Raw genomic sequence first — 15,219 nt, 5'->3', positions numbered from 1 at the left:
AATGAGTCCGCACGAGCCAGCCACTAACGTACACAATGCGATTCTCGTCATTTATCCTCCAAATCTACAACTCTTGGGTTTCATGTAGTGTGTGTGGTTTTTATGCACACACAGTTTGGGCAGGGAGGCTTGCATACGCTCCAGCTTGTGTTTCGCTGTGTGGTGTGCAAAGGCTTCTCTCCTGCCTGTGTGTGTGTGTGTGTGTGTGTGTGTGTGTGTGTGTGTGTGTGTGTGTGTGTGTGTGTGTGTGTGTGTGTGTGTGTGTGTGTGTGTGTGTTGTAGTATGTTAGTGTGTCGCACAGAACACATCCTTCATGGCATTTACATTTAGTTCTCATCTGGTATTTACACTCGAAAAAGATGGCAGCCCGTGAGGTGAAGGTCAAAGGTCAGGGGGTTAAAAAGGTTGAGGGATGGGGGGGGGTGTCCAGTTCATGCACTTTACTTTGATGCTTCATTACAGGTGGAACATGAATAACTGCTCTGTGAATGATGGACTGTTTATTTCTGTCTTTATCACAACCTCTCCCCTATGAAACATTTACCCTTTTATATATTGATATATATATATTTTGATGTGTTTTTAAATCTTTCTCCATTCCTACACTACATACTGTACACGCACTGTTTGCTACCTTTTTGGTTGAGAACACACAGTCCGGTTTCCCAAAAGCACTCAAAGCTGCATTTGAATACCGTGGACTGTTTTAACTCTTTGTGGTGCTAAAAGTAATTTCTCAGTCAGAACAACACTCCACTCTGATACTCGGTCAGCACCACAAGGGTTTGTCCTTATGGCTGAGAGTCTTGATGTCGGATTAGAAAATGAGTAAAGACTTCTTAGATTTACATTTTTAAACATAGATCTGATCCAAATGACCCATGGAATCAGTTTGAACTATGTTCCTTAAAGAAGCTATTCCTGACCAGATCTCATTTCAATTCTGGTTTGATCTTCTATTATGGACTACAGTTGTGCTTCCAACACTTCTGAAAAAGCCGGCTGTGGCTCAGTGATTTTTGCTTTGCTGTGGTCTGATCTTGCGCTCCAGGATATAAACAGACCCCATGCAGAGTATAGACAGAGACCACGACTAGAGGGCAGTAACAGGATGGCTTTCTTCAGTAACCAGGTTTGTAGTATAAAGCCCTTGCTGCTATGCATATTATTGACGTCACCTTCGGTGGCTTTCTTCACACAGGAGCAACAAAAGTGACATTTTTCACACATTTGACACAGACCCCAGCCTTAAGAAGGTCTATTTGTGTCGTAAATTGTCCAATTTATTGCACCTGCATAAACAACGCTATATTTCTCTATATCTCAGTTAGGATGCTGCATTTTGTTAGTGCTTTCCTGAGGCAAAAGTGATTGAAGAACATTTTATTTAACTTTTTACAAACCTCCAAAAACATACGACATAAAATAGAGAAGGTTGGTAATAATCGGGATAACTTGAAACTTTCTCTCTCATGATTTGCTCTAGTTTGATACTCCTTTAAAGCTTCCAGGGTGAAGTCACTGATCTTGTTGCAGAGTACGGCAGCTTTGTATCTGAATGATGACCTAGCATTCTAGCATTTTTCAATAGCCTCTAATCTCATATATTGTTATAAAATAAAATGGTTGTGTCTATATATTTCAATACCTAAACGTCTTAACGACCCAAGCATCTTTGAGCACCAGGAAAAGCGCAATATAAATACCATGTATTATTATTATTAATATTATAAACCTCTCTTTTTCATCGCTCCTGTCTTTCATCAGCTTTCTACCCCCTCTCAGTATGATAAAATACATTCTGACATAGATAAATCCTCTCATAAATGTCTCACAAAAAATATATATACTGGTTTCTGTTACACAGTGACTTAAAAGGAAGTGTAGGAGTTGGGAGATAAACAATGTTTTATACTTCATAAACCACCTCTTCTTAAATCTGTTATCTTTTCAGTCATTTCCGTTCCAGTGTATTTAGCTTATAAATCCTAAGTGTGTCGTTCAGTTCATCTTCAAACACCAACACTCTCACATCAGTTCATTCAATTCAGGAATGCCTTGAAAAGTTCAGTATTTTGTGTCTAATATAATATAGTGTCATCTTATCTATCATGTGTATATATTTGTATTTGTACGGCTTTTGAGTATCTTAAATATTCTTTAAATAGTTATTTCTCTGCAAACAACGAGTGCACACATGATGACAATAACATGGAATTGTGGGTCCTGCTAAATAAATCAAATAAGAAAAAGAGGAGCATTTCTTCTTCTTCTTCACCCCTGAGCAGTTACAACCTATATTAGGGAATGTATTGAGATCTTTATTTATATATTTATATTCTATATTTATATAAGTTTTTCCTTTTGTATTTATAAATCTCTGGACAACTTTTCTGTGTACCCTGCGCCAAAAAAAGCAAATTGGCCTCGTTTGCAACGTTCATGAAACCTGGGATTTTTCAGTGCTTATGGTAAATGCCCATTCAAAATATATTCTTATTATATTTTTTTCTTTCTTCTTTAATATTGGTGTTTAGAACAGCAAACAAACTCTTTTTTATTGTTAAGCATCTTATGTGGACTTTTTATTATTAACTTTAGGTCTATTATTAAGCAGTTTTATTTCAAATTCTCATTGAAAACCTATTTATTGTTTGAATTTTTTGAATTGTATTTGTATTGCAAATAAAGAACTGCTAAACGTCAAATCATCTTAACAGCAACACTCCTTTCTTGGCTATCATTGCCATTTCCCAGCTAGCATGAACACATCTTCAGAAAGAGACCCCAGTTAGGGACGAGAGGATTACCACGAGTAAAAAAAAGACCCTTCTTATAATTTCCTAACCTACCGGTGAGATATATTATACACACATTCACAGAACCTCCTTATTTAGATTTATGAGGAATGCCAAACCAAATGGATATTATTAGAATAACTCAAGTGTGATAAACCATGACTTTTCCCATTGGTGTGTATTTTCACTTCGCTTTTCTTCCTCGTGTTTTTACCAAATATGATTCATTGCATAGAAGGACTGGAGATGAGAGGTCGCCTCTTCTGCCCACCATATTTGTCGTGGTTGAACTCATGTTTTTTCTTTTCTTTTTTCCACATTGGATGATGGCCTTTAAATACACGCATACAGACCCCCACACACATACATACAAACATTAGGAACAGAACAATATAGAGGTGACCTTGAGGTTTTCTGCGCCGGGCGGCATGCGAAGGTTCCCAGCGAGCGTTCACACAGACAATATACAGCAGAAGTTGGTTGGGTTTTGTTGGTTTTGCTGAAGGCCTCGCAATGTTTGGCCCGACAGTTTTTTGAGTACCGAAACCGAAGATCCCAAAATGCACTGCAGGAGCGACAGCAGGGAGAACACTGACCTGAGAAGTTTTTCCATGACAGTCTGAGAGAGAGGTTTTGGGGGGTTTGGTCTTGGACGCCACCATGATAGAAAATGAAAAGTTAAAAAAAGGCGAGTGACTTTGTGACACAACCAAGTGTGTTATATTTGGTTCCTCAGTCACGTGAGTGCTTTTTTTTTTTTTCTTCGTTCTTTTGACACCGTGTGCTTTCACGTGTGCAGTGAGTGAAGACACATGCTGATACACACCGATGTGTAAAAGGAGCGTGGCGGTGCTCCTAAAGAACGTCCATGTTGGATTTTCAGAGAAATCCCATCGAACCCCCGCAGGTGAAAAAGTCCAGTTCTGCCGCAATGTGTGTCTGGTCTGCGTTTCAGTGCCTCTCTGCTGCCCTGCAGTGCTTCACATCGACTCCAGCTGGCCAACACAAGCAGCGCATCACACTTCCTGTGAGTGAAGACGTGATGTCTCACTGTTGGTCGTTGGAGGAGATCTGGGGGGTATCAAACGTGTGTTTATAGGTGAGCTCCTGCTCTCTGATGAAGAGTACAGCAGTAGAACATTGTCAGAGTACGGTTGGTGGTGGTACGTTTAAGCGTTACATCAGTGGTGTGTAAGACAGACGGAGGCAACACGTTTCTACTCCACCAACTTTTTAAATGACACACAATTGTGCTCTTCACTTCCTTACCTCTTACTCTATTGCTTTTATAGGTATTGATCATAAATAAGAGTCAGTAAAATCGACAGGATGAATACAGTACAAAACATAAATTAAATAAATAATATCACTAACGATTATCAAAAACAAAGTTAAAAAATATAAATTAATCTCACTGTGGCCAGTGTTCCAGCAGATTTAACTACATCAAAAAGAGGTGTGATGAAAATATGTGTTTACAGGGTGTAATAAAAAAGATGTCACTTCAAAATAAAAATATTTAAGAATGATTAAGGCGATATTGGTTACCTGCAACATAAAAACCAGCAATAAAGAAAGTAATTGAAACACAGGATATGATAACCACCAACAACAACATGAGGACCATCTGAGAGCCAAATGTTGTGGAGCAGTTGGAGAAACCCCATCACCACAAGCACTGCAGGTGAATGTTGTCTCAATGGCTTTGTAATGGCTGAAAAACAACCCGACGACATACAGTTTCACTCCAAAAACCAATCCATATTTTTCTCTTAAAAAAAACAAAAACAAGGCTCCTCTTATTCCCGTGGCCCAATTCCTGTGTTGCTCCGGAAATCTCTTAATCGTTAACGTGTTTCCAAGTGTACTTATGGCCTCAGTTAAGTAATGATGAACAGTGTAAGGTCTTGGATATAAAGTTCCATGCATTCCAAATTCCTATTTTTTTTTTTGTATCCACTATACACTTCTTTAAAGACATGGCAAGTTGAGGATCATTGGGCGGGGATTGGAAATGAAGAAGAATCAGCATTCAAGAAAAACGCAGAGAAGTGAGGAAGAGGGGGAGCAAAAGGTCTAAACAGTTCCAATCTGGAATGTAGATAGAAACAAACCGTGGAAAGAACGTGAACCGACAAACACGGACTGTGGGTCGGCTACGTCGTTAGCTTTGTCTTTTTCATTCAACGTGACATTTCCTTTAAGTGACAAGAGGTCTGTAGTACCAGAAAAACCTGCAGCAAGTTTTATTCACATTTTCCCCGCTCTTTTTTTACTTTGAGAAGAGATAGAAAAGAGGAGAGAGGTGGGTTTGTTCCTAGTTTGAGCACAGGACTGTGAAACCAAGGATCCTAGCATGCCACCATGCCTGTTGTAAAGCAACCGTTTCCTGTAAGCAGGAACAAGGAGCTCTCGTATAAACAGTGGCGTCGTCAGCGTATTGGCGACCATCTTGTTATTCCATTGCAACTGCAGGGTTAGATCCAAACGGAGGACTTAGGTGGTGCATGGCTACCATTGGTTTTACTCGTCTTCCAACAACTGTGTAGATCTCCGCTGGTGTTTAGCTCCCTCTACTGGCATGGAGGAATAGCCGCATAAACACATTTTGACTTTTGGCTGCCAGTTCTTTTCAATGAATGGCGGAGAAACTGCTACAGGTGGTTTGGAGGGCTCCGCGGTAGTTTGATGGAGACTAATTATTTGGCTGGGAAACGCTGGATAAAGCATGGATGTTGGGTTGGCATGATCTGTAAAGAAACACAAAGGTAATTTAGTCTATTGAACACTAACCCTGCATGGTTATTATAATATTCATTGATACAAATTTGATATGTGCATATTCACTTGCCTCTCCACTGAATGTGTGTCCTATAATTAATATTCACCTTATTTACAATATAAGACTACAATATTCTCATATATAAATAGCATAGCAAACATTGTGTAGCACATAACAACAGCTGTCCTTCCAATTTGGAGGGTCAACAATTTATAGAAGCAAACATTGTGTAAGGTCACACAGCAGTTGAATAAATGAAGAATGTCTGGGTGCACCATGGATGTATAAAGAGAACTGGGACCCTGTTCATTCCTATGAAAGTTGTTCAGTGGCACATGAAGCCTGACTCGAGAGCAAAAGAACCCGTATCTGTGCCCATAGAGCGACCAATGCATTAACAAGATTCACTCAATGGCATAATGCAGGGTGGTTTAGTTGAAGCAATGATCTGATTCAGTGCTGTGATCTTCATCTACAGAGGTTTCTTAAGTTTTAAAGGGGACATGTCATGGATATCTTCTGTGCACATATGTATGTGTTGGTATCTGGAATACCCACCAACCCACATACAAATTGTAGACAACTTTGCAGTTCTGTTTTTAGGTTCAACAAGCCATTCAGATTCTGCTCTCCTTCCTACTTTAGCCGACGCTTTTATCCAAAGTGACAAAGTCAACATGTCCGCTTTAAAGCTGCTTCAAGGTCATATGAGATCAATGAATTTAGTTTGGGACTCTTTAAAGACACACGGTCAGCCTTTGTACTCAAATAAAGGGGATTGCTGTGTAGAGCTGTAATGCTGTAACAGTCACATTGGCCACTAGATGGTGGATGAGCCAAAGAAATGCACTGCTGATGTACAGTACACCAAACATTTAGAATAATAACGGGAATGATTATGCCTTGTATCTGCATTCATCTGTTAATGATCGTATTCGAAGCAGCATTGAGTTTAAGAAGGGTAACATTCATGTGGTGTATTAGTTTGATCAACCATTGCATCCTTGCTACATGAATGCTGGCCTTTTTTTGGTTTATTATGAGAATCAAGATTGTTGCCTTCAGATCTTCCTACTCCTACTGTAGCTGCAAAGAGTGATAATGATAGTGGAAGCAGAAGCTAAGGTAAAGAGTTCTTCTCGTCAAGAAAATAGTGTGAAAATGCCAGGATTAATCCAAATATTTAACTCATTTGAGCCAACCCCAATTCCTTTTTTTTAAATGAGTATTTCCAGCATGTACAAACTGTAATGAGCAGCAGCAACACAGGTCCAGGTCACTTTAAGAACATATCATAATGGGAAAGGCACATGTTATCATGCTACCTGAGAGTACAGGGAAGTAAAGTCCTTGGTATTATCTGGCTTTTTAAATGTGCTTCACAGCTCTGAGGCCTTTCATTGTGCAGACTAATACTTCTTAGAGATCTCTGCCTTAGTATTTCCTCAAATAGGGAGCTGCACATGCTTTTTTTAAAAGACTTGTTTGGTCAGAGCCCTTCAGTTGAGTGCGAGCCCTTCAGGTTATATATAGACCCAGCAGTAATTAGCCCCATGCAGAACACCTGTGTACCCTGCAATTAGCAGCACCTGTGGCCTCCTGTGTCTCCACCATTTATGTAATAAACCCTGTGTCCTGAATCAGAATTAAGTAGTTCATAGCAAAGGTCTTAACAAAACCAGTATAATGTGCTTGGACATTGACACACAAAGATTTATGTTGTTATTTGTGTATGATGAACTGTATGTTTGTAACTAAAATGTGGAAGGATTCTTAAAATAGTATTAGACGAAAAAGGTATTAGACTTTGGGAGTTGATGTTCACATTTACAGGTTGTTTTTGTCCCCTCTATGATCTCATTGTTATTCTAGTATGTTTCCCAAATGAAAAAGCTATGCATCATTCTTGAATCACTGCCTTCTGGTTTTTCTCCCACTGTGCCTGACTCAGATCAACTGCTCCAAACATGCTGTATATTTACATTTGCCCAGCATTAAGGTTGAATCTGTTCTAGTGAACAGGCTCCCAAAGGGCTGGTAAACAGCAGACAGCAAGCTGACTCACTGGAGGAGAAGATGGATGGAGAGGAAACAACATTATATGGCCAGGAGCACACAGTATGGACATTTAAATATGTTTAATTATACTTTTAATCTAGGTATGTTTGTCACGGATTAGGATAAAACGATATTCTAGATCTAGAAGTGTGTTTTTGACGATGTAGTGTTCTTCCCAGTTTGTGTAAAAGAAGTTGACTTATACTGAGCTCTGGCCTCAATCCCATCCGACACCTTAGGGCTGAATGAGAGTGAGTCAGGCCAACATTACTGGCCGACCTCACTAATACTCTTGTGGCTGAAAGGGAGCAAATCCCTGCAGCCATGTTTCAAAATCTTGTGCCAAGCCTTCCTCGAGGAGCGGAGACAATCCTTACAACATATTATACCCATGGTTTTAAAAGGAGATCTCATTTGAGTGTGTAATGTATGCTGTCTGGATACTTTTTGCAATAAAGTGTATGATAAAGGTGAAGACCGAGAGAGGAAGACATTTTTCCTCATGAGTGGGGTGGTGAAAGTAGAAAATGGTAAAGGCGGAGGGTAGATAAAAAGGAGGGGGAGATCCTTACATCTTCAGAAGACATGCAGAGAAGAAAAAATGACAATCCTGACAAACAGAGGCGAGCAGGGACAGGCAGCATGGAAGTGAGAGAGCGAGAGCAAAAGAAGAGAGAAGCAGTGATGTTTGACAGTGTGGGAGGAGAGAGACTCACATGAGGCAGTTAGTCAGCAGCGCTTGGCTGCACAGCACACAAAAACACGCACAGTCCAGGCTCAGTACATTATCTTTTATGGCACATATGCAACACTGTGCACACTGTGAAATACAGCAGCTACATCAATGCCTGCTCATTCCCCAGCGGTGCATCAAAAGCTTCAAAACACACTGCGCCAAAGGCAAAAGACTGTACGTCCAATAAAATAAAGAAGCTTGGATTTATTTATTGCTGCTTCTATTTGTACTGCCTCTACACGTATAAAACACATCTATACCCTGTATCAGAGCCATTAGCTGACATTACGACCCACACCGGCCTCTCTACAATCCGTCATAACTTATTTGCAATATGTTTTCTTTGGTTTATGTCTGAAAAACATTCACTGTCAACATATTCTATTTATAAAAAATGAATGATTACTTTTTGGAGATCGCCAAGTTAGTGAACAAACTAATGTTGCCAGCAATGTAAGCTAGCAAACGCGAGTGCTAGGGTAGCTAACCCTGACTCCTACAAAATGACCTTCCCCTACCGTTTCACTGCAATTTTAAACATTACATTGTACTGTACATGTTACTTGTTAGACACTTTTATCCAAAGTGACTTACTCAATACTGTGGACAATCCCCACAGGAGCAATTTGAGGTGAAGTGTCTTGCCCAGGGACACAACGACATGCTGACTGCAGTGGGGTTTGAACCTGTGACGCCCTGATCCCAACACCAAGGCTCTATCCACTGCGCCACATGCCTAAACCTATGATTAATGCTAATTGAAATCAAGGCAAGGCAAGGCAAGGCAAGTTTATTTATATAGCACCTTTCAACACAAGCCAATTCAAAGTGCTTTACAAACCATGTTTAGTTCTGACTCTGGGGACAGAAAGCTGACCAGTCTCTGAAGACCTGAGAGTTCTGGATGGTTCATCATTTAGCAGTAGGTCAGACATGTATTTTGGGCCTAAACCATTCAAAGCTTTATAAACCAGCAACAATATTTTGAAATCTATTCTTTGACACACAGGAAGCCAGTGTAAGGACTTCAGAACATGAAACTAAACCCAACAGAACTACATGGTTATGTTTAGGTAGAAACTCCACTTGGTTAGTTTTAAGTAAATATTCTGGTTTAGTCTCAAACAAGTACGTGTTTAACGTTGTTTAGCTTACAGACATACATTTAAAAATGTCAACATGTACTTCTAGTTCCACCCGGGACAGGGATATCAAACTCCTGAGTTAGAGATCTGTGTTTTTCTGACACACCCTCCCCATACAATGTATGAATGAAAACATAATGTCATAAAGTCAGTCTGGGGTCGCTGATTTTAGAAGACTAAGGGTGCTGTAATGCTAGATTATGTGAACAGATCTGTTCAGCCAATCCTCAGGCATGGCATAACTAAGATCCTTTAGGAAGAGTTTACAAAGAAATTGCTTTTAACACACTTTTCACTTTTTGTCTAGTTTATATTTAGGTTTGAGGTCTCAAGGTCCCACCTAAGAACTAATTCTGACTCCAGCGATGTTGTCATCAGAGAAGATAAATATACCTCGAATATTTTAAGATTTTTTACAAGCCATCAATGTGCAATGACATCACAACCTGAACAAGTGCAAACCAATCTAAGACATCTCCATTTGTCGGTACAAAGTCCCACATGGACTGGTGATTCAAGACGATGATGCCACTTTAGTTTTATTTCTAGCAGGGGTTTAATTTGATTCTTCAAAATGAGCTACAAGCCTGATCGTGATCTTCTTTGTTTGATGTTTCATTGTTCCTGCACTCTAATAGGATGAATCAAATGGCAGTTCATTAATCATTGCCACGCTCTTGGAACGCAAATGACTTTTGCTGATGTATTTCTGGCTGAGCTGACTGCAGGCTTTTGAACTCACTCAACCCAGATGCCAGTGTTTTCGGCAGAAGGCCACAATACAACAGCTGCAAAAACACATAAGCTGCCACAACACTGGCTTCGGGCTGAGCTGGAGGAACAAGCACAGAAAGCTTGTCTCCACATGACAACAGTTGAGATATGAAGAATTGAAGATGTACAAATATCCTGGAGACAAAGGAATACGTAAACCAAAATTGTGTATTTTCTGCTCAGTAGATTAATATTGCTCTGGATTCGTTTTTCTTAAGTCCCCTCTGGAGTTATTTTGTTGGCACACAAACATTATATTTACATTCAGTGTTAGTCAAAATTGATTGTATTGATATGCTAAGACATTTTTTTTTCGTTTCGCTAATTACCGTTTGGAACTGTGGAGACACCATCGTAAGTCAAAATGGCAGCAGCATTGGCTGAGTTGTTCTGTAACCGTCCACGTCTGTTCACATTTTCTTTTCCATTAACTTGATTTTAAACAATGCCAGAACCCATACTGAGTTCCTGTTAGTGTTTCCTTCCTGTCTGTCTTCTGTTGATTCCTCTGACGTCCAGCGCTCTGTGTTTTAACCTCTTTCCTTCTCTTGCCCTGTTATTCTTTTTTTCACTGGGTACAGCTCAGCCATCATGAAGTTTCGTGCTCTCAAATATAAAAAAAAATATTCAAAAAGTATTCCAAGGTAAACCAATGTTTGTTGTCCGCAGCTAACGTTACATTTACCAGACTTCTTTCTCCGAATTGATATGTCTATACACAGTCCTTTGATCCTCCTTTGCAACAGTCTGTTATCGAGTATTAACTTCTGAAATGTCCAAATTGACCAATCAGAATCGAGTATTTAACCAAGCCTTGTAATAACAGCTAATAAAACATTTGCAAAGCAGATTTTTTATGTATATTGAATGCAACATTGTTCATCTATGTTGACTAGCTTGCCGTTTTCTTCTTCTCTTCCTTTGTTGGCGCACTGAAGCAGATACTATTATTTGACTATTATTGGTAAGGCGCAACAGCACTAGCAGGACTGTGCGCTGGGTCTAAAGGTCAAATGAACGTTCCTGACTTTGGTCCCCTTTGGATTTGACTTACTGGGAAAGTTGTATAGTTTGGTTTTAAAAAGATCTCTAAGGAATCAGTTAGGAAAATTTGAAAGTAACTTACTGTCTGAACTGCCAGAGAGAGCAGCGTGTTCTTTCTGGCAGTGTGTGCTCAGGCCTGAGACATGAAGCATCCAGAGGATTCCAGTCCTTGTTGGCTGCAAGAGGAAGCAGCAGCGTTTCAGACCAGGAGATTTACTTGATGGAAACATCCATCCTCTGATACAATCTGTACATCATTTATATATATATATATAATAAACTCTCAACGTGGTTCCCAATGTGCCCACGGGATATGTTGTCAAGTTATATAGATATATGTTTATCTTATCGTATTTTTTGCTAATTTTCAAACATGTGAGAAAGTTAAATGTCCAAACTTTAACATTACCTTAACATCATGAAACTAGCCACATTTGCCCCATTTCTTACACATTGTAATTACTTGTGTTAGGGCTGGGGTTAGGGGTGGCAATAAAGACAATTATTTCCTTCACATTTTTATAAAAGTCACCATAATGCACCATTAGTTTTGGACTCTTTAAGGTTAGGCTGTGTTCATTTCATATAGGGGTTACGGTAATTACCAGTTTCTGATTTGTTTATAGTCTAAAAGCTCTGATACACATCTCTTGAAGCATAATGATACATAAAACTGACAAGCAACCAAACACAGATGCATCATGTAAGCTACACACACATCTCAAGGTCTTGAAACCCACATTTAATTGCTATATTTACCTTTTTAACCTTTAACCAACTCTCATATGACATAAATATGCTTATGAATGAGGCTTGGGTTTCACTGCAGCAGCTGATTTTAGTAATCAGCTTCCAGGATTGATGAATAGATATTTAGTGAAACTGTGGTAGCAGACACATTTACATAAATCAGTGTTTTCAGGTTAAATGACAATTAAGGTACTCACCAGTAAGCTCAGCTCTCCTCTCTGTTCCCTTCTCTCTTCATCATCTTTCTCTTTTTTAGTAAATTAAAAGCAGGGGAAATGCCACAGGTTTGTCTGGTACAGGGCCTCGTAGCTGTCATTTCACATTTACATAGTCCTGCAAAAACATGGAGACATTTTAGCATTTAAAGAAGTCTCCAGTCATATTAAGAACGGTCTTTGAAAATGTCAAAATCAGCAAAAGTCAAGCTGCAAATGCTTCACATCCCTCAACGTGGTCCATTCAAATTGCATGATACAAGATGGAGCCCGATAATAAAATATTCAACATATGCGGCCATGCAAGGACTTTTGCAAGCTGTCTTATGTATTTTTTATTGTTCTGCTATTTTAAAACATCAAAACTTGGTTTCATGATTTTGGAAAGTCCAGTCTCAAGTATATCAAATCTCAAAACAGTCATTTCACAATAAACACATATCAGCTGGAATGATCTGCTGTAAACAACTCATTTGAAACAGACAGTGAGTCATAGAAGGAATAAATTGTCATTGTCAAAATATATAGAAAAATAAGAACCGACTGAGAAAAGAGCACACAGACACTTAGACACGCTGCTTTAGGAACACAGTCTGTTCTGAGTAAACCACTTTGAAGTCGCCCACTCGCTGCTGCCTACAAGAGTCAAAACAACCCGGTGTAGCTATCTGTCATTATCCCACCAGCATCTCACAGATTTATTTGTGTACCTTATGTTGAGATGTTTTTGTTCACTGAAGAGACATATAAATGTTTCCAGCTTTTTGTACATGAATCATTGATCAGATCTACTGCTGCTGTCCGATCATTATCTTCCGAGAAGCAGACAAGTGGTCTTTGCTTTCTCACATGTACAGTCATGAGGTTATACTTTATTTAACATTATTATGACTTATATTCAAAAGAGTTCAACATAAATGATCTGCGAGGAGTTCATCAATTTAAACTACTCTAGGGAAGCTGTTTTAAACGTAAGAACCTCAGCTACAACCTTTCCCATAAAACAGCAGCCCCTGTACACCATTAATCAACTTCCTGTTCCATAGTGTTTTCAGGTCTGCTTCTCCAATGAATGATCCGGCTTCTGCAGGTCTAACTTTGCACATACATACTGTAAGACAAAGAAACCAAAGAGAATACATACCTTAATATAAGCACCTCAGAAGAAAGAGGTGAGTTTCTTGCCCAAACCGGTTATAGCTGAAAGAAAGCGTACAAGAAAAGATGTTAGCTGATGGGTGAGAACTGAAGGACTCAACCAGATAAAGTGTTTGCATTACTAATGATGTGTATTCTTAATGTGCAACTACTGTAGATTAAAGGCATGAAAAGATTTGAGTTTGGTTGATGCGCAACTTGAAAGCTCTTTTAGCAGTTACTATTATTACAGTTCAATTGTGATGTCATGAGGTGGTTTTGCCTTTTTATAGCGTTTTGTGTTTATTTTATTTGCTTATCTGTAGTTATTTTACGTCTCTTTGTAGTTCTGTGCCTCTCTGCAGTTATTTTACATTTTTTTGTAGTTGTTTGAATGACTTTCTAATAAGTAAATAGTCACCTATGCCTGTGCCAGTAATCCATCCAATTAATATTATTTAGGGCACGTTAGGAAGTAAAGTATCTAGTTTGACAAGTGCCTTCCTCCAAACATTTTTAGGCTATTAACATGGTGATGATCAGCAGTTGATACCTTATTAACATGACTGATGTCTTACATTATATCAGGGCCAAATCAGTTGTTTAAAATGTGCTGTTTTTTGGTGATTTGTATGTCGTACCATCTCCCAGTTTGCCGGCCTGCTCAGCGGCGTTTCCAGGGAGGATCTTGGACAACATGCCGTCTCCCTCCATACCAGGCACTCCTGCTGCTGCACTGCCAATACCTCCTGGCCTAGGAGCTGCCTTGGAGCCTGGACAGGAAGAAAACAGAGAGAGGAAGGGAGGACGACAGGAAAGTGGAAGGAGAAATTAGAAATGGAAGGGAAAGGAGAAGAGAGATGTTTCCAGAGGACAAGAGATGTCAGTTTTCTTTTTCTACGATGAAATCTGTGGTGTTAAGTGCTCTGTGTCTTGTCATTGCACTTTCCAAAGATCACTTCAAACAGAGTGGGCAGTAATATGATGTCTTAACCTTCACTAGTTGCTCCTGTTAGTCCACTGATACAGACTCTTGACTTGATGTGTCGCTAGACCTACATGGACTTCCTGTGCTATGCTGCCAGATTGTGTGTATAGATGTGCTGTTGTAGCTGTCATTCATTACTTCTCTACTGTCCATGTAACTAACAGACTACTTAACAACACATCTAGACAGAAGGACAGACAGACTGACCACAGTGATATCAAAGCGTTGATATTTGTCTTTGGTTCAAATGTTTTTTATAGAAGACTTTATGTGCTTTAGTGTGACATTTATCCAAATTAGTTTGTTTTTGGGTGAACCCTTCCTTTAAGGTTTGGGAAAGATTTATAGCACCAGTTTATTTCCAATATTTAATAATCAGAAAATGAAAACAGTCAGAAACGTGATATAAACAAATCATGAAAAATAACACAATTTCCTAGACTGACGTATGTTGTCAAAATAACAGGGTTTTCAGGATATACCAAAAACATTTTGAAGAATAACTAATGGTTTTCTTTTATGTAGCATTTTTGACTTTGCTGTAAAAATATTTCAACAATTGTCAATGTCTGAATTGTTGCCTATTATCTGTTAATCATGTCTGTTTGAGGGACATCAGATCCACGCATTTGATAAAAAACTGTTATCCAGAAATGTTCTAATAGATTTCACGACCTACTCAACTAATTGACTGAATTACATAATACCAAATTAATTAACTGACCAACTCTGACTAAACACAATGAGTGTGATCCGCTGCCATGAAGTGAAACCCCTCCTGTGTGATTTCC

General features: G+C 39.1%; 1 protein-coding gene across 1 annotated transcript in view; it reads right to left on the bottom strand.

The window, feature by feature from the left end:
* Positions 1 to 12,313: 12,313 nt before the first annotated feature.
* Positions 12,314 to 15,219, bottom strand: part of bsna (bassoon presynaptic cytomatrix protein a) — a 155,127-nt gene continuing 152,221 nt past the window's right edge. Inside the window, exons 14-16 of the mRNA XM_034145147.1 lie at positions 14,082 to 14,213; positions 13,448 to 13,503; positions 12,314 to 12,421 (exon numbers count right to left, since the gene is read on the bottom strand). Coding sequence (XP_034001038.1) covers positions 13,463 to 13,503; positions 14,082 to 14,213 — 173 coding nt within the window. The 3' untranslated portion in view covers positions 12,314 to 12,421; positions 13,448 to 13,462. The remainder of the gene's footprint in view (positions 12,422 to 13,447; positions 13,504 to 14,081; positions 14,214 to 15,219) is intronic.

Source organism: Trematomus bernacchii, unplaced genomic scaffold (genome assembly GCF_902827165.1).
Source record: "Trematomus bernacchii unplaced genomic scaffold, fTreBer1.1, whole genome shotgun sequence".
Taxonomy (NCBI): domain Eukaryota; kingdom Metazoa; phylum Chordata; class Actinopteri; order Perciformes; family Nototheniidae; genus Trematomus; species Trematomus bernacchii.
Note: the sequence above shows the minus strand (reverse complement) of the source record. Positions and strands in the feature narration are given on the sequence as shown.